The sequence below is a fragment of the Mustelus asterias genome, chromosome 15 (assembly GCF_964213995.1).
Source record: "Mustelus asterias chromosome 15, sMusAst1.hap1.1, whole genome shotgun sequence".
Classification (NCBI taxonomy): Eukaryota; Metazoa; Chordata; class Chondrichthyes; order Carcharhiniformes; family Triakidae; genus Mustelus; species Mustelus asterias.
The window spans coordinates 49780933-49801671 of NC_135815.1; the positions used below are offsets into that span (position 1 = coordinate 49780933).

Sequence of the window (20739 nt, forward strand, 5' to 3'; positions counted from 1 at the left end):
CCCTTGTAAGCCATGGTTTGGCCACAATTCCCTTACCACTCTTGCGCCAAACAGGAATAAACAACTTCTGGAGTTCACCTATTCATTCTTTAAATGCCCTCCATTGCCTATCCACTTGTCTTTCCTTTCAGTAATGTTTTCCAGTCCATCATGGCCAATTCATGCCTCATATTACCTTAGTTACCTCTATTGAGATTCAGGACTCTGGTCTCAGAATCAACTACATCGTTATCCACCTTGACAAATAATTCTACCATATTATGGTCACTCGTCCCCAAGGGTTCTCTCACAACTAGATTGCCAACTAATCCTTTCTTATTGCAGAACACTCAATCCAAGATGGCTTGCTCCCTTGTTGGTTCCTCAATATATTGCTCCAGAAAACCATCCCGTATGCACTCCAGAAATTCCTCCTCTATTGTACTAATTTGATTCACCCAATCTAAATGCAGATTAAAGTCGCCCATAATCACAGATGTTCCTTTAACACATGCATCTCTGATTTCCTGTTTAATGTTTTTCCCAACATGTACCACGACAGTTTAGTGGTCTGTATACCACCCCCACCAATGTTTTTTGCCCCTTGTTGTTTCTTAACTGGATCCATACAGATTCCACATCATCTAGGCTGATATCTTGCCTCAAAATCGTATCAATAGCACTCCCCGAATAGCCACAGGAGATTCCTGTACTGCCTGCCTACTCTCTTACTCTGTCTGGTGGTCACCCATTCCCTTCCTGCCTATGGAGTCTGAGCCTGTGGTGTGACCACTTCTCTATACATACTATCCACAATACTCTCCACCTCGCGGATGCTCCACAGTGTCCCCCAGCCACCACTCCATCTTTGAAACACAGGCTTCCAGGAACTGCAGCTGGAGACACTTCCTACCTTTGATTGTATGACCAAATTCCCCTCCAACTCGATTTTCAAATTTGCTGATGACATCACCTTTGTGGGTCGGATCTCAAACAATGACGAGACACAGTACAGGAAAGAGATAGAGAATCTGATGAACTGGTGCGACGACAATAATCTCTCCCTCAATGTTAACAAAACGAAGGAAATGGTCATCGATTTCAGGAAGCATAGTGGAGGGCATGCCTTTGTCTACATCAATGGGGTCGAAGTAGAAATGGTCGAGAGCTTCAAGTGTTTAGGTGTCCAGATCACCAACAACCTGTCCTGGTCCCTCCATGCGGATGCTATAGTTAAGAAAGCCCACCAATGCCTCTACTTTCTCAGGAGGCTAAGGAAATTTGTCATGTCTGCTACAACTCTCACCAACTTCTACAGATGCACCATGGAAAGCATTCTTTCCGGTTGTATCAGAGCTTGGTATGGCTCCTGCTTTGCCCAAGAATGCAAGAAACTACAAAGGGTCGTGAATGAAGCCCAGTCATCATTCAAACCAGTCTTCCATCCATTGACGCTGTCTATACTTTCCTCTGCCTCGGAAAAGCAGCCAGCATAATCAAGGACCTCACGCATCCCAGAAATACTCTCTTCCACCTTCTTCCGGCAGGAAAAAGATATAAAAGTCTGAATTCATGTACCAACCGACTCAAAAGCAGCTTCCTCCCTGCTGCCATCAGACCTTTGAATGAACCTACCTCGCATTAAGCTGATCTTTCTCTACACCTAGCTATGACTGTAAGGCTACATTCTGCACTCTCTCCTTTCCTTCCTTATGTATGGTATGTGTTGTCTGTATAGCGCGCAAGAAACAATATTTTTCACTGTATACTAATACATGTGACAATATTAAATCAAATCTAATCACATGCTGGCCCCAGGCACTAGAAATGTTCCCGGCCTCCCACATGGCACACCATGATCAGACCACAGCTTGGAGCTCTCCTGTCATGTCTTACCCCTTTAAATTAAACTTTTGAAAGATGTTTTGTTTCGAATTATATCCAATTCTCTTGGGCCCTTCATTTCTGCTCCTTGTTACTAATGAATATAACCTTTACAAACTATAAACCGCAGAAATTACGTCCGAGACTACAAGTGATAAAATTATGAAATATTTACCCAACTTTTCTACTTACCAATCAGCTCTTTCCCTTGTGTCCCCTACTACTGCAGCAGGGCAAGACCACACTTTGCTTGTCCTCCTCACAGTGCCCTTTTTTTGGTTGGAGGAGGAGGGAGGGAAACACTAATGTAGTGTTTCGGGTTTAACTGCTTCTTGACACCAGTTCTTCCTCTACCCATTATACAGTCAGGGTGACTGCGGCGACTTCTCTCAGAATGCTCTTCGGTGAAGTCTCTGTGCCACCTCTGCTGGATTTCTTCTCCTGTTCGTCTCTGAAAGGAAAAGAACAACAATTTATACTTCATGAGGAGAGGGTGTTGCTTGGTTGACTAGTGGACTCTCATAGAAGAATTGCCTGATTTGAATTTAAACAAAAGCTTGTCAGTTAACTGTTTCCAACCCATTCTTCATGGCAATGCCTCTACCAATTAAGGGGCAGCCCTGCTCTGAATTCCAGGCTTCTGGCTCTGCTTTAACTGTGGGAGTTCTGTGATCTCTTCCACTGCACTGTCAGTACTAATAGCAACCACAGTAATGGTTGCCATGGTTAATTTAAATTGGGTCTGCACCTGAGTTGTCATGCTCTGTTTCCACTCCCACAGCCGATAATTTGCAGCTAAACCTTCTCCATATCAATTAACGGCCCATCCCATGAAACTGAGGGCTGATTCCTGTTTCCCACTGAGTGGTCCCATTACAAAATCTAGCTCTATTGAACAAGTAAAAGGAGCTACACATTAAGAAAATAACATGCATCTTTTGTAAAATGGTAGATAGATAGTATTGCAAAAGTAAATTTGTAATTCAAGCAGTTTTTGGTTTCAATAAAATGTATAAATAATGGGTGGAATTCTCCCCCAAAAATTCAAAATGCCGAATTTGCATAAAAACTGGAGTAAATCCTGATGCTCCCACCCCAGTCCCAACCCCCCCAAACTGCAGCCCTGACCTACCTCCAACCCCGATGGCCAGCCCCGATTGCTGTTTTCCCTCCCTCTGCCTACGATCCCAAATGTAGAGTGGCAGCAGGACCCCCCATCAATCACCCCCAGAGGCCCCACGCCCCATTAGGCCATAGCCCCACCTCCTTGGCACTGCCTGATGCCTGGTGGGCATTGCCCCTTTGGTCAGTGCCAGGAGACCAGGCTTGCACTGTGAAGCTGGCAATACCCAGGAGCACCTCTCTTACTCCCAACCTCCTGAAAGCCCTCCTTCACTCCAGAGGGGTCAGGCCACCAGCTCCCTGCTGGTGGGGAGCTGTTGCAAACCCCCACTGGCGTGAAACACTCCTAATGAGGGGGGAGACATTAGCAGGCCCGTTGACTTCAGTCCCGGGCCCACTAATGATATGTGAATGGCGATTTAAATAATTTATTCTGCTCCGCGCTGATTTCTGGTGAGGGATGAGGGGGTCCCACTACCACTCTGTAGTCGGGATCGTGGGCAGAGGGAGGGAAGGGACTGATCGGAGTGTGGAGGGGGGTTTGCCTGCAGTGGAGGGGAGGGGGCAGAGAGGGAGGTGTTGGGTCAATACTGCAAGGGGGGAATTGGGACTGCCGGGGGGTAGTGGGGGACCAGAGATTGGGGCGGCCGGTGTGGATATGGGCCTGGAGACATCCAGGAGGCCAGCGATCGGATGGGTGGGGGGATTGGAGGGGCAGCATTGCAGTGACACGGGGCTGGTCAGCGATCGGGAGGCCGGCAGTGCGTGGTTACTGCACATGTGCCAATTTCTGCTCTGACAGACCGGCGCATACGCAGGGGCCCACTCAGCACTATGCTGCCAGCCTCTTGGGCAAGAATAGGCCATGCCCACTGCTTTTTAGTATGGTTCACTCTAGTGCTCAGAGTGTGCGAGATTCATTTTGAAAATCCTAAAAAAGAAAGCAGGATTTACTCCAGTTTTTACACAAATTGTTTTGGGAGAATCCCAGCCATTATTTGAACATAAAATGGTAAAAGAGTACTTTTCCAATTCAATTGCAACAAAAACATTAATTCTGCATTTTTCTAGGATATGACAGTGATGTTGCAAAAGAGAAATCCATTGATTACACAACCAAGATTTATGCAGTTAGTATCAGGGAGATGTCAGGCACAAAGCCACATCTTCAACCAAAAGAAGTCTCAACAGAAGAAAGGTACATTATTGATATGATTGCTTTGAAAAGCACCTTTATTGGCAGTACTAATTACATCTTATTAAGGCTAATGAACTCTCATTATTTTTTGTTACACTTTAGTTTAGATTTTATTCCTAATCTTAGTGCTGAATTTCATAAAATGTACATATGTATTTTGCATTGAAAACTCAGCACAAGTTTTAAAAAAAACCTTTTGGATATTGTAACAGTTTGAACACTTGTAGAATGTAAGTAATAACTGTATTAAAGTTTAATCATATTGTGATACTTAAGGTATATAAACAAAGTTTGTCCTTTCAGGATATGCAAAACCTCTTGCATAAAATCAAAAGTTACTCAGCATACTTAACGTTATTCTTCATCATCCCTTTAGGGGTTTGATAGGGTAGATGCTAAGAGCATCTACTTCTCCCCTTGCTGGGAAGGTTACAGCGTCAGAATCAGGAGTTAGCCATTTAGGATTAAGATAAGAATTTTTTTCACTCAAAGGGTTGTGAAGTTTTGGAATTATCCACTAAAGAATGCTGTGAGTGCTTAGTCATAATTTTCATCTAACCCATGAAAATAATATCAGCTTTGCCATATCTAACATATTACTGTAATATTGGATGAACTGAAAGAGCAAAGTAATTATCAGAGAAAATATTTCTGCGTAGGCAAAAGTTAAAGGGGATCATTAAAGGTGGATGTCACAATATGGGGTGAAAATTTAACAGCCTCAGAAAAATATGAACCTTTGAAATTATTTGGTGAGGGGTAGGCACTAAGAAAGGATCGGGAAAAAAAATAAGGAAAAGGAGATCCTAGCAACAGAAGTTATTCTTCAAAAAAGTGACGAAGGAACCCAGGACTAAATTCCCTGTTGGACTGCTGAAATCAAGGTGATGTTCCATAAAATGAATATAAGATTGGTAGCTCTCTATGCCAATTCACAATGTTTACCAGAAGTTAGCATTCCATGTTGCTTACCATGAGGTGTAGCAAAGTTTTAGGTCACATCACACTTACTGACCCTGCATATGCCAGTCTTATGCTGTTTGGCAGCTATAAGTATTCTTGGATTAGTTGGCACAATTCTGCACTTGTCTTTCTGCTGGCCAAGACGCTAAGGAGACAAATTTCCATTTCAAAATTTGCAGAAATGCTTGATGTCTTGCCCACTTGAGAATTATATTTTTATAAGCAGAAAGCACATTTAAAAAATTTCTGACAAAGATGGTTCCAAATATTTTTATTATTCCTGGATTATGGATGGAAAAATCATCCTGAGTTCCTGTTAGTTTAGTTGTTTTTCAGTGAATTCTGCTGGACGTTATGCGTGTGGGAACATCAGATGACCTTAGGCTGTGATGGCCTCTCAGTTGAATAATCTGACATCATGCATACTCTTGGTTATGCATGATTAATGGTGTCTTGGGTGAGGTACTAGATCATGCAGGTGAAACCATATCCTTACATGAATTAGCACTTACAAGAGAGAAGAGGAGAAAATTGAAAAATACCATGCTAATTGTGTAAAGAGAATATAAGGAAGTGTCATATACTTTGGTTTTTGGGGAGGAAATAAGAGTCTTATGGAAAATTTCAATGTTCCCAAACATTGTATAAAAGTGACCTTAAATGTTTTCCAATGAAATAGATTTAAGTAGTCTTGGAATAATTTTGTCCATGGTAATTTGAAGGTAATCATTTTTTGTTTTATTTTGCTGCTTAAATGAATTGACAGTATTTTTAATGAAAAAGTTTTAAGGTCAGTTACTAAACGACTATTTTGCTGTGATGTGATTTAAAGTATACTTAGCTTAATATTTTTCCATTGTTGCATTTGAATTCTATTCAAAGAGCACCCCTCACAACAAATCTGTCTACTCTTTTGATCTGACAGTTTTGCTGAATGGAATGTTTTGAATGGAATACTATATCGTAGTATGTGAAAGTAATGCAGTGGTTAACTCCTTTACAGCATGCTGTAGAATATTGGATATCAGTAAAATTCATAGTTTTTGTTACATTTAGATTATCTCTATGTTGCTGCTTCTGCTGTTCTTCAATCAGCATTCAAATTAGTCTGCTGACCACAGTTTGACTGTTAATATTTCAGTTAGTATGCTGCCTGAATACAACCCTCTGACATTTGTAATATAAAAATAGTATTCAATAATAAATAAAGAGATGGGTCATATCCAAGTTGAAGATCTACATTAATATGTTTCTCTGCACTGATTTAGAATAAACTATACCTCATCTGCAAGTATCATTTCACAAAACTCAAAAGAATTTCAAGTATCATGCTACATCAATGTGAACGTTTAATACTTATGAACACACTTAACATAGCAATAATGCCATCAAACTATCTTGTAATGTGGCCTAAGCACACTGATTAAAATGTTGATATCTGACTCCTGCAGGCGCAGGTTTGAATATTCCCAGCACCAGCTAACACTAGACCTAAGCTGTCTTGCCTACCTGAATGAATGAGGTTGTGTAAGGATGAACAAAATAAATAAAATGATACAAAATGTCTTCCTTGTCTGTTTAGTTATATGATCAGAATGTGAATTTACTGTTTATAAAACAGCAAACCTGTTAATACCCTCAGTCACTATGCAATTATTTTAAAATCTTGAACAGCTGGTAAGAAACACTTAACATTGTATTATGTTTTAACTTGCTTTCCTTTGGAGGCAGGGAATTGTCAAGTAAGTATTATGTATGCATATATTAAATAAAAGCACTTGTATTGATGTTATTTTAAAAAATTATCCGTGTAACACTATGTATTAGGCATCCCGGTTTTGTCATTAATTATCAGGTGTTTTTGAATTTTTAATGATTCTTAAGGTTAGTGCATAATGTTGTGATCTCCCCAGAGACTTCTAGCTGATAGCTGAAAAAATGACACAATATTTCACATTCTAAAACTTTTACAGTAACAAATGACCAAAAGTGCCGTTGATTACATGCTATTTTATTTTTTGTACACAAGTTGTACCTTAAAATACAGAAAGCAATGTTCCTCTTTATACTTATCACACATTGTACTTTCTAGAGAATTATAGTCCTTATAGCAAATAGACTACAATTGCTCTCAGCTTCCATTCCCATATTCCCATTTTATTGAGTAGCAACTTTTAGTGACTGTCTCCAGATGCTTTCATCAGTTTTTGCAGAATTCCTTAAATCCACCACCAGCAGCAAAGCATATTCCAATTATTCTACTTCTTCCCCCAGCCATGTTAGAATGAATCTGCCAGAATCCATAGATGGCTGCAGGATACATTGCTTCACTTAGAGACTGACCCAATCCGACATCTGGCTGTAGTAACTTGCAAAGCCAAGCAGCTTTTTCTCTCTCCTGACGTACAAAACCCCTGCTCTCTGTCCGAGATATTCATTGATTTGTAGGAAAAGCCTGTAACCTGGTCTAAAAATACTTCCTTTGCCCTCTTCCCACTGGCAATGTGAAACGCATTCACCTTACATCCAGGTAAAAAATGCTGATTAGTTATTCTTGCCATCAATTATTTTTTAGCATAGAAGATTGCTTTACTTTGTGCTATAAACAGCATTCTTCTATTTTACATATTTACTGCTGATCATTTGACAAAAGCTAAGGCCTAAATAAGTAAATACTAGGGGCTGATACAAGTAGCAATTTATCAGAACCATTATTTAACTATTCACTATAAATTTGAATATGTAATTAGGCTACCCTTGAACTCATTAAACCAATGGACTTGATATCTTTATAAAGTGCTTTTTATATAAATAAATACGCTAAGGCACATCACAATCATGGATAACAAAAACAGATCCAAAGTCAGGTAAGGAGATATGAGATTGAGTGACTGAAAGAGTTGAGTCTTGGCCAGGAGGAGAGAGGTTTGAGATGGCATTCTAAAGAGTGGAACTGAAACAGCTGAAAACTCTGCTTCCAAAGTGGACAAAATAGGAATAAGGTCAGAGTTAGAGAAATGGAGCAATAAGTAGGGGATGTGGGATTGGACGTGACCACAGAGATACGAATTTGACATGGACATGAAAAGATCTATACACAACATAGGAACAGGAGTAGGCCATTTAGCCCCTCGAGTCTGTTCTGTTAATCAATGAGATTATGGATCATCTGTGACCTAACTCCATATATCTGCTTTTGGCCCATATCACTTAAAACCTTTGTTTAATAAAAAATTATCTACCTCAGATTTAAAGATAGCAACTGATCTGGTATCAATTGCTGTCTGTGGAAGAGAGTTCCAAACCTCTACCACCCTTTGTGGGTAGAAATGCTTCCTAACATCTCTCCTGAATAGTCTGGCCCTAATTTTTAGACTATGCCCCCTAGTTCTAGAATCTCCATCCAGTGGAAATAGTTTATTTTTATTTATCCTGCCTTTTCCTGAAGACTTTGATCAGATCACCCCTTAATCTTGTAAATTCTGAAGAAATAAGGCCTAATTTGTATAATCTTTCCTGAAGTCCAGGTATTATTCTTGTAAACCTATGTTGTACTCCCTCCAACAACAATACATCCTTCTTAAGTTGTGGTGCCCAGATCTGGTCACAGTACTCAAAGGGGTTCTAACCAGGGTTTTGTATAACTGCAGCATAACTTCTGTGTCCTTATATGCCAGTCCTCTAGATATAAAGGCCAGCATTTCATTAGCCTTCTTGATTATTTTCTGCACCTGTCCATGGCATTTTGTAGATCATGCACCTGAACCCCCAAGCCTCTTCGGGTATCCACTGTATTTAATATCATACCATCTAGAAAATGCCTTGATCTTCTTTGTCCAGAATGGATAACCTAACACTTGCTTACATTGAAATCCATCTGCCAGTTTTGCCCATTCACCTGGTCTATCAATATCCTTTTGTAATTTTATGCTATCATTTACACTGTCTACAATGCTGCCTAACTTTGTGTCATCAGCAAATTTAATACATGACTTTCTATGCTATTATCTAAATTGTTAATAAATAATGTGAATAACTTAGGTCCTTGTGGGATACCACTAATCACATTCTGCTAATTTAAGTACTTATCCATTATCCCTATTTTCTGTGGTCTGTCATTCAGCCTATTTCCCAGCCATGTCAGCAGTTTGCCTTCAATTCAATTTTCATTGAACAAAATCGTTGCAGAATAAACAACATTCTCAAGCTTTATTGTTGAGTGTGAATTTTTTACTTGAGCAAATAAGATGTTAACATAAACTTTAAAATGTAAGAGAATTACATGAAGCAAAAACTTGTGGTTGCATTTCCAGGACATAGAAACCTAGGGAACTCTGAAAGATTATAGTTAATCTACAACATGCTCCCTTACTTTCCTTAACACCTCTGATGGAAACTGTCAGGTCCTGAGGATTTGACACATTTTAGTTCCATTAATTTCCTCATTACCATTGTTTTACTCACGTAAATTTTATTTAGACTCTGTCCCTGATCCATTATAAATTTCCTTGGGACTTCTGGCAAGCTATCCTCCTTTTCTACTGTAAATACTGAGGCAAAATAATTATTCAACATGTCTGTCATTTCCCCTAAGTCATTGACAATAGCTCCACTTTCAGTCTTTAGTGGGCCAACATTGCTTCTGACCACCTGCTTTCCCTTCATGTATCCATAAAATATTTTCTTGATTTTGATGTCCCTTGCAAGTTTCCTTTCATAATGCCTTTGACAAGGTACCAACCACATGGTAGGTTGTTGCATAAAGTTAAATCTCACAGGATCCAGGTTGAGGTATCCAAATGGATACAAAATTGGCTTCTTGACAGAAGCCAGAGGGTGGTTGTAGAGGGTTGTTTTTCGAACTGGAGACTTGTGACCACCGGTGTGCCTCAGGGATCAGTGCTGAGTCCACTGTTATTTGTCATTTATATTAATGATTTGGATGAGGACATAGGAGGCATGGTTAGTAAGTTTGCAGATGACACCAGGATTGGTGGCATAGTGGACAGTGAAGAAAGTTATCTCCGATTGTAACGGGATCTTGATCAATTGGGCCAGTGGGCTGACGAATGGCAGATGGAGTTTATTTTAGACAAATGCGAGGTGATACATTTTGGTAGATTGAACCAGGGCGGGACTTATTCAGTTAATGGTAGGGCGTTGGGGAGAGTTACAGAACAAAGAGATCTAGGGGTACATGTTCATAGCTCCTTGAAAGTGGAGTCACAGGTGGACAGAGTGGTGAAGAAGGCATTCGGCATGCTTGGTTTCATTGGTCAGAACATTGAATACAGGAGTTGGGATGTCTTCTTGAAGCTGTACAAGACATTGGTAAAGCCTCACTTGGAATACTGTGTGCAGTTCTGGTCACCCTATTATAGAAAGGATATTATTAAACTAGAAAGAGTGCAGAAAAGATTTACTAGGATGCTACCGGGACTTGATGGTTTGAGTTATAAGGAGAGGCTGGATAGACTGGGATTTCTTTCTCTGGAGCGTAGGAGGCTGAGGGGTGACCTTATAGAGGTCTATAAAATAATGAGGGGCATAGATAGGGTAGATAGTCAATATCTTTTCCCAAAGGTAGGGGCGTCTAAAACTAGAGGGCATAGGTTTAAGGTGAGAGGGGAGAGATACAAAAGTGTCCAGAGGGGCAATTTTTTCACACACAGGGTGGTGAGTGTCTGGAACAAGCTGCCAGAGGTAGTAGTAGAGGCGGGTACAATTTTGTCTTTTAAAAAGCATTTAGATAGTTACATGGATAAGATGGATATAGATGGATATGGGCCAAATGCGGGCAATTGGGATTAGCTCAGGGGTTTAAAAAAAAATGGACAAGTTGGGCCGAAGTGCCTGTTTCCATGCTGTAAGCCTCTATGACTCATAATCCCTATTTGCAGCTCTTATAAGCAGCTTTGTGGCCCTTTGCTGGTCTTTGTATCTTTCCCATTCAGCAGTTTCTGTTTTTTGCATTTTTGTAAGCTCTTTCTTTTAGTTTTATGTTGTCCCTTACTCTTTAGTTGTCCATGACTGTGTTTTCTGAGTTAAATATTTCTTTAAACATCTTCCATTGTTCTTCAGTTGTTTCACTCATCAGCAGATTTTCCAGTTTACTGTGGACAGTCTCTGAATCATCGCATTAAAGTTGTCCTTATCGAAATCTAAAATTCTAGTAGCTGATTTGTGCTTTTAGCTTTCAAACACTACATTGAACTTGAGCATGTTATGATCATTTGATAAATGTTTATGCACTATTAGGTTACTAATTAAATCCAGCTCATTGTTCATTACTAAATCCAATATTGCTCATCCCCTTGTAGCATTCAGGATAAAGATTTCAAAATTAAAGTTGGAAAACCATTGTTGGTCAGAGGTGACTGAGTGTAGGACGAAGGGGACAGAGTTAATAGGTGTGTGGTGGGAATATGCAACTGTGTTTAAGAAAATCTGAGTTTATCAAACTACAGATAGGGGAACAGCATGAAGTACATTAGAGTACTCAAACCTTAAGGTGATAAAGGCAGGAAAACCACTGTGGAGCTGAAGTGAGCGATGTTACAAATGTAGAAGTAAATTATCTTTTTGATAGACAGGGTATGGAGTGTAAGCAATGTTACCAATAACCTGGCTCATCCTGAGACTGACTGGGAATAGGAGGGGCAACAATGGCAACGAAGCAGTTGTTCAAGTTGAAAATGATTGTATTGGTCTTCCTAAACTGAAGTTAGAGGAATCATGACTCATGTAAATATTTGATAGTGGACAAGCAGTTAGACAGCACAAACAAAATAAGGGTCAAGAGAAGTTGTGGAAAGATGGAACTGCGCATTATTAATATACGTGTGAAAGCTCATCCCAAATGTACAAATAAAAAAAACTTCTTTGCGTGAACTTGTCCACTAGCTAATGTCCCCCTCAAACATATTCAACATACTTTCTGCATGCCATTTGTACAGTATCAGTAAGCATTTTGCTATGATCGTCATGGAGGCCAATAACATGAAAATCAAACTTTCCAAATGACCACAACAGAAAACCTGATGGATAAGATTTCACTTTTTTAAAACTTATACTGTAACAACCAAACCCAAAATCAACCTAAATTATACATAAACTACAGATAAATAATGGTCAATTACAAACTATAAATTACATATTAAATAGCAAATACAACTAAGACAGATCTCTCAAGTTTACTCGGCAGTCCACTCAGCATATATGTCATCAATCTCAGTTCCAAATTCCTTCAAAACTCTGTTTTCCTCACAAAGAATTCCGGCTCCTCCTCTTCTAGGATTTAGCCTGATCCCCAGCCAACAACAGTCTTCAACCAACTCATGTTCCATGGGCATGGTCTTCACCAAAATGACACACCTCATTTTGCATTAACTTAACTTCAATTTAATTTTAAATTAGATAACTATACCTCAGGAATTGTTACTTTGATTAAATGTACTTGTCACAAAAGAAGCTGCCAGTTGTTTATTCTTGAATATTTTTAAATGGAATGTTATTTAAAGATTTGGTATTATTCAACATTTTTCTTTCCAGAAAATGCAAGTACAGTAAGTATCATTAAGTACCTATTATAGAGGGTAAACTGAACATAGTATTCCTGGGAAGCATTGACAAAGCTTCCTTCTTTTTTTCCTCCTTATTCTATAGGAGCTTAGTACAGAATTTTGCCGGTGATGCCAGGGTATGGGTCTTCTGAATTTGTGGACTGGTGCGCTCTGATTTTTGGTTTTATTTGCTGGCATGATTGAGAAGCATGGTTTGTGCCACACAGGAATGTTTATTGAAACTGATGAAAGTGCCTGTGCATGTATTCAGTTATTTTATACATTTTTCCTAATTATACTAATTCTTTTCACTTGACATTATTTGCTGCTGGCAAGGGGATCCAGGTAACTCACTAATTTTATTCACAGTTTTTAATAGTTTGTTTCCTGGATATGTTGTGTAACACTGAACTAGCATGTCAGTTGAATTTTCATTTAAAAAGTACCCAGTGTCCTTGTAGTTGTTTGCATCACTCCTTGGATAAGTATGAAAATTTGTATTCATAAAAAAACAATGTTTGATTTATAAACCACTGTTTATTTATGATTGATGAGAAACATGAAAGTGATCTGCATTCACTGAAGCAGACAAAATTAAGTAAGGAACTAATGGAGGTGCTCACAATTTGACAGGGTATACAGGAAAGAATATTTCCACTGATTAGTGAATCAGTAATATGCGGACACAAGTTTAGGAGATGGCATGAAAGGGGAGATTAAAAGATCCTGGAGAGAAATGTCCTTACCAGGAAGCTTGCAGAACAACCAATTAGCAGCTGCACCAGAAGGCCTTGTCTTTTTTAATGGATAGATCTCATTAACATTCCATCACTAGCTACTACTCAAAACAGGTGTCAAGAAGTAGTTTGCTGACTATGGACCTATAAAGCTTGGCAGCCTGAAGGACACTGAATTGACAGTCAGGTACATCTTCTGAGAGAGCTCAGAAATGAGGAGTGGTTGGTGTTATGGTTCAGGTCAGAAACTCCAAAGTGTTTTATGAAGCCCGCCTGAATCATAAGTTTTGTATCTTGAATTCGGCTAGGATATGCATGATATGTTCCACTTCAGGTGTGATTCAAAAGACCTACTAGGGAGCTTTTATCAAAGTTTATTTCAGAATATAGTTAACATGTATAGTAAGAAAAGTAGCAAGAACTTTTATCAATTACAAACAAGAAACAAAACAACCACTATAATATACAACCCTTAACAAATATTCCTAAGATGTTCTAATCAAAACCAAGCTTTCTTTAGACAAAACCCTTTAAACAGGTTCAACATAGCAAAGTCTAATGCTAACATGATACTGGAAATTGAGTCCTTTGGTTGGAGAATTGAAAACTCTCAGTCTAATACACTTAGTCATATGAAGTCAGAAGTTGAAGTCAGAACAGCTTCCCAGAACATCAGGAACTTTAGGCAAACTACTAACAGCAGATTCTTTCCTTCAGGAAGGCAAAACCTTTAAGATCACCTTCAGAATTTCCAAAATAAAACAGGGAGAGAGAGACTTCTGTTCACCTTGCTATCCCTGTTAAAACCCAGCTGCAGCTCAGAACTGAAAAAGAAACCTTAAACTCACTGGGAAAAAACCTGTCCAAAAACACATGGCTGTCTTCTTAACAATGCAGAATTGTAAAACTAATCCCAGAGTAAACACAACCCCATTTAAGCCACTAAGTAGCAATAACAGAACTCATCGTAGTCAAACCGGCAACAATTACATCACTAAAGCTGTGAGCTAAGAAACCATTGAAGCTGTGAGCTGCAGATGTCATGTTTTTTTTAAAAACCTCTCTGAAAAGGCACACTAATATCACATTGGGGATCAGGTAAAGAATAGCAATAGCCCAAATGTTCTTTGTTGGGCCTAATGGAGCAAAGCTATGTGGCAATGCCATGAACTTATTACCTATAATTTTACAAAAGCAAAATACTGTGGATGCTGCAAATCTAAAATAAATGTAAATACTGGAACACTGTGAAGCATGAAACAGAGACGACTGGGAAACCTTTTACTTGCGAGGGTGAGGCATGTTTGGTAGCAAGTGAAAAACCTAAAAGTCTGAGTTCCCCACATATGACTTTTGGTTGTAAGGCTGTAATGGGTTCTTGCATAGAAGTCAGCCTGACAGACAGATTTGGCTTCTAGTCGGGCTGGGAGAACTCTGGAGGACTCAACAGGATCAAGTAGGTCTGATCGCTAATCCCAGGTTTGGGGGCATGGAGTCCAAAGGGGGAGGTTCCAATCTCTACTTCGGGGTGGAAAGGGAGGGGATTTAATGCAATGTGAGCTTGGTTGGAGGGAGGCCAGGTGGAAGCACGCCTGCTCCTCTCGACCCACCTGAACTGCTGTGAAGGAACCTGCATTCTTCTTGAAGCTGTTCTCTCCTCGCTGCTACTGCTGGATTTGCTGAGGCCTGTAAAACCCATATAACTATGGTTACCCCAGCAAAGTAGGATAAATCTGAGGCTTCTAAATGAGGTAATTTGAGTAAGCCTGAAGCAAGTATAAGGGTTGTAGTTGCACTGCCTTTGGATCTGCAGTACAACAGGAAGATGGAACAAAGGCTTGGAGAGGGTAAGCTGTTCATGATGCCCTCTTGCCAAGTTGGAATCCAACTCCTCCATGTTTCTTGACAATGGCAGAGAGCTGTTTGGCAGGCCAGTCAATGCAACCAGTATCTCAGTGTCCATGCCCATCAGATTTATCTTGCATGTCACCCTATTGGAGGCCTATTTGAGTCATCTGTAGCAGAAATCATCTTCAACATTGCCCTCCAGTGAGATGGCAAATTAATCATCCTTTGCCCCTTGTTGATCAAGGCTCTGCTGTTTGATCTATTTGGTGAACACAAACTTACAAAATATCTGGAATTTGTTCAATCAAAATCAATCTTTATTTCATAAAATGCAAGTGACTATTCCTGTTCTAAAGTACCACGATCTATTCCCCAAAATAAGCAATACTTATCTTCCCGACTAAGATCAGTGAGTCAAGTGTGAGTCACGCTGACCAGGCACTAATGGATCAATTACCAGTGTTGTGGTCTCTGGGCTCCAAGCTTAGGGTTCTTTTTTTTCTTCTTCTTGCAATGGTTGTTCCCTGGTTGTCTCTTGCCAATGTTCTGTTCGCCAGTATATTTAAAACTTATTTCTCAAGGGGGTGTGTAACTCAGTACCTACATACCTGCATGTAGCAAGCCAATAAATCTTATAATTTCAACAGACACAATCTCATTATTTCAGTTAATCAGTGTATCTCTTGGTGTTTATCTCATCAGACAAGGTCTTGTTACTTCAGTTAATTAAGTTATCTTCTGTTGTTGAGCCTGTAGCTTGTACTGCCCATATTTGATTAGAGCCACTTGACTCCTCAGAGTTGGCCACTTTTGCCAGCATGCAGTTCAATCTGGTTACAATCCTTCCTTTGATCCATTGTTTATTAATTTGGATTACAAATTAATATCAACATGACTTAGTGACCCATCAATCCTCTCATAAAGGTAGCAATAACTAAGAAAACATCATAAATGCAAATACAGCAATGTTTTCACTGTAACAACCCATCTATCTCTCATCTTTCCATTATCATTTCCGTTTGATGTTGCCATTGTAGCAATTTGATACAAAGTTAACATCATGACAATAATTACCACATAAGAGGACAAATGTATCCATGGGTGAATTTGTACATTATTATCCCAAATATCATCCCACTACGTGGTCTCCTTAATCTCTTGTATTTCATTATTTACCTCTTTTGTCTTATAATTATTCTAGTTTTTCATCCAATTTTGGTATATTAGCCAAATAAGTTTCATGGTAAAATTCCATTTTATTCCTTCACTCTTCTGTTTTTTTATGGCAACCTGTTCTCACCCTAGGTGGACTCTGTGATGCTAGACGATACAGTCTCTTTGCAGCATGCCCCAAGATACTGAGAGCTTTCTCCTCTATAGGGCTCAGGAGACATAGACATTCTTGTCCCCCTGTAATTCTGCCCAGTTCCTTTTTACTGTGTGCAACCTTGTCATTCAAGAGAGAGGGCAGAATGTCAGGGATTTTGTAACACTGCTTGTATGATGTACCTTACATAGCTGAATAGTTGGAGATATGTGGAAGTGGTGAGTAGTGGGTGTGAGGGTCAGGTGGAATAGCTGACTATTAGTCCTGAGTTCCAGAGAATGTTGAAGAGATAAGTGATGTAAAAGTGATGCAATGTTGGTGTAACGGGTCAGAGATATCATGTGAAGATACATTCAATGACCTTGGCCATCCACCTGAGTCACTGTTACCAGATCCTCGTGACCAGACATCTCTGGCCATCTTCTCCCATTCCTTGTGAGGCATGTTCTTGCAAGCCTCCTGACCCTTTCTAGAACTATACCATTCCTCCTCCTGCCCACCTCCACCACTAGTGTCTCCAGCACAGTGTTCAAATACACCGGGTAACGGGACATTTCTCCCCAAAATTCAATCATGGAGGAGTGAACTAGAGAAAAGTCACAGTGCACGGAACTGACAGATGGTTATAAGGAACTTCTTCTCCAATCACAGTTTGTTTCTCTCTCTCACTTGCTTATTGATTGGAGGAGGAGTGGAAAGGTTAGCAGTGGTTTTCAACCTGAGGCCTGAGAACCAGAGTAGCAATGTGAGAGAAGCTGCAGGGCAGGGAAGGCAGTGAGGAAATGGTTGCAGGCAGGGAGATGCAGTGAGAAAGTGGCTATGGCAGGGGGAGGGAGTTAGTGAGAGAGGTGCTGCGGGATAAGAGGGGAATGCAGTGAAGAAGTGAGTACAAGGGGGGAGAGTTGGCAAGGAACCAGCTGCAGCAGAGGAGATTTAGTGAGGAACCGGCTGTATAGGGGGAGAGTTGGTGAGGACTGAATTTAAGAAACAGTTCTACACACAATGGGTGGTAGAAGTTTAAAACTGTTCTACAAACAGCAATTGATGCTAAATCAATATCAGTTAGGGTGATGACTTTTTGGGTGTAGAAGTGTATCAGTTATTATTACAAAAATCTTTTATTGCTAACTTATGTCTATTGTTGTGCCAATTTAAATATTGTGGTATCTAGGAAATTGATACTTGTGCATTGTGCCTTTAAGTATAAGAAGTATATTTAAGCATGGAGGGGTGATGATTACTGAGGATATTGATGAATTCTGGCAACTCTGCTTGTGGCCGAGTCCAAATGTGCCGGTATTTTATGACCTCGCTCGGGCGAGGCTTGTAAAATCCCACCCGAGGCACATGGAGAATTCCGTTCTGCGAGCTGCGCCCGGGGCGGGTGTGGTGGTGAAATTTCCGCAATGTTGTCAACACAAATGCAGAGGGTTAAGTTGCTATGTGACTGCATCAGCAAATGAAGGAGTTGGTGCAAATGAAAAAGGAGCCTTGAATACCAAAATATAATCTCTGAAAATCAAAAGCAGCCCTTCAGAAAAGTTCAAAAAAATTTTTGACCCCTGCTTCAGCATAGCACCAATCACCCTGAAACCTTTTTCTGCTCTGTTGTTCCATTTTCCATGTTTTAAATTACCGCAACATTATTCTGTGCAATTTCCCTTTAATAGGGAATGGCTGCTTTAAGAACTGAAGGTTGGCTAAACCAGATGTTCTCAGCACAATGCTGTTCAGTTTCCTACTGAGCGAGAGACAACCAGCAGTGTAGAATCCACCTTGACCTTGCGCTACAATCATGATACTGAGGTGGCAGTATCAAATTAGCAAACTCACCTCCAACAGAACCAGCACAGGCAGATTGTGAATCATGATCCACATCCACAACACACAATAGGGGAAGTCACTAAAAAAAGTGTTAAACTGAAAAAAATTGGCAAATTAGCCTTTTGCTTCTTTAAGAGCTCTATTGCGGGTGGGAAAATGAAGTATACAGAATGATTCCATGTTAAGCAGATGAAAAATCATACTGTATCACATTTGAAATGCATTTAAGTAAAGCTTTTGCACGCGTTAGGTAGAATTTAATGCCCTCCCACAAGACATGTTTGGAGGCAGGGGGTATTTAATCAGGCAGAGAATGCTGTTTGGGGATCTCATATCTTCCTACTATTATCCTGATTAAGTCCTGGCAGGAAGGCTTGGACCAGTGGAAGCTTGCTGTCAGGCACTGTGTCTCATTGGGGGACTTGACTTCGGGAAGGAGGGGGCCAATGAAAGCCATCACCCCAGCCATTTCTTCTTTCTTCCCCTGCAACTTCCTAACCAGAGACCTCTTCCAGGGGGCCCCTTCACTCACCTGTGACCTGATTCTTGTGCAGCTCCTGGGCCTCTGTTAGGTTTATTGCCAGAAGTTACTACCCCTTTGGTGGCATTGATGGCAATAAGGATCAGCCGAGCTCTGTGTAGCCAGAGCTCTGGGGGGGGTGGAATTTCCACTTCAGAGATCTTCATCCCAAGAAAGGCCCGTTACCAGCCACTTAAGTACCTGAACAGCACAATGGGGAATGTCCTCCCCATAGAAGGTGACCTGGGGCTCTTGTCAGCTCTGCTGCTGGTGAGTGAAGCCCCCCTCGTTTGTGTTAAATTTGGCCTTTAGTGTAAGAACAATTTGGGCAAAAGAGGCAGAGGTCCAATTATATAACTTTCTGGATTTTTTAACTCCTGTTTTCCAGTACAATTCTTGCATCATTGACTCACAAATTGCTAATCTATCTTGTGTTGAAAGGATTTTATAATTACATGGTTAGAAAATTGTCAGTACTTAGAGCTTTTCAAAATCCTGATCTACAATTATTAGTGAACACATTTATAATGTTACACAGCAGTTACACAGTTATATTTTCCATTAATTTAATTGCAGACCACCTGTCAGCAGAGCGGCTCCTCAACCAGAAAAACTACAAAAGAACAATATTACCAAGAAGAAGAAATTGGTGGAGGTAAGAAAATCCCTGGCACTGTTCTTTTTTTAAAAAAAACTTTTAATGTAGCTTGTCATCTTAAATCAACAGTTGATCAAATATCAAACACCACTGCATTAGTTTTGAAGTCCTAAAATTCACTAGTGGTGGAGCCATTTATAACAGATGGACGACAGGTTTGGATTTGCCGCACCCCAAGCCATGTGTCTCATGGCAGCAGCCCCATTGGCCAGCAGTGGGATCTTCTGGTCCCACTGTTGTCAACAGGGTTTCCTGCTGTATGAAGCCCCACCACCAGGAAACTCATGGTGAGGGTTTGCTTTCAGAGGAACTGGAAGATCCTGCCAGTGTGAATGGCCAGAAAATTCTGGTCCTTGTCACCCCAAAACTCTGAAAAAAGTACTTGACGAGATTTTAATCAAATTTGTAAACTATTCCTCTTTGAAAGCTAGAGGTGCGTCGGTCAAAGGTGACTCACTTAAAAATTCATTTTGAACATTATAAGTTGATAAGATATATGAGCAGAATTAGGCCATTCAGCCCATCGAGTCTGCTCTGCCATTTGATAATAGCCGATATGCTCCTCATCCCCATTTTCCTGCCTTCTCCCCATAACATAAGAACATAATATAAGAACTAGCAGCAGGAGTAGGCCATCTGGCCCCTCGAGCCTGCTCCGCCATTCAATAAGATCATGGCTGATCTTTTTGTGGACTCAGCTCCACTAACCCGTCAGCTCACCATAACCCTTAATTCCTTTACTGTTCAAAAATGTATCTATCCTTGCCTTAAAAACATTCAATGAGGTAGCCTCAACTGCTTCACTGGGCAGAGAATTCCACAGATTCACAACCCTTTGTGTGAAGAAGTTCCTCCTCAACTCAGTCCTAAATCTGCTTCTCCTTACCTTGAGGCTATGCCCCCGCCAGTGGAAACAACTTCCCTGTTTCTATCTTGCCAATTGCCTTCATAATCTTATATGTTTCAATAAGATCTCCCCTCATTCTTCTGAATTCCAATGAGTATAGCCCCAGTCTACTCAGTCTCTCCTCATAAGCCAACCCTCTCAACTCCAGAATCAACCGAGTGAATCTCCTCTGCACCCCCTCCCATGCCAGTATATCCTTTCTCACGTAAG

The 20739-nt window shown here is 40.3% G+C and overlaps 1 protein-coding gene across 1 annotated transcript in view; it reads left to right on the forward strand.

Annotated features, from left to right (window-relative positions):
- LOC144504500 (echinoderm microtubule-associated protein-like 6) overlaps nt 1–20739 on the forward strand; it is a 376096-nt gene that overhangs the window by 279997 nt on the left and 75360 nt on the right. Inside the window, exons 28-29 of the mRNA XM_078229865.1 lie at nt 4057–4183; nt 19541–19619. Coding sequence (XP_078085991.1) covers nt 4057–4183; nt 19541–19619 — 206 coding nt within the window. The remainder of the gene's footprint in view (nt 1–4056; nt 4184–19540; nt 19620–20739) is intronic.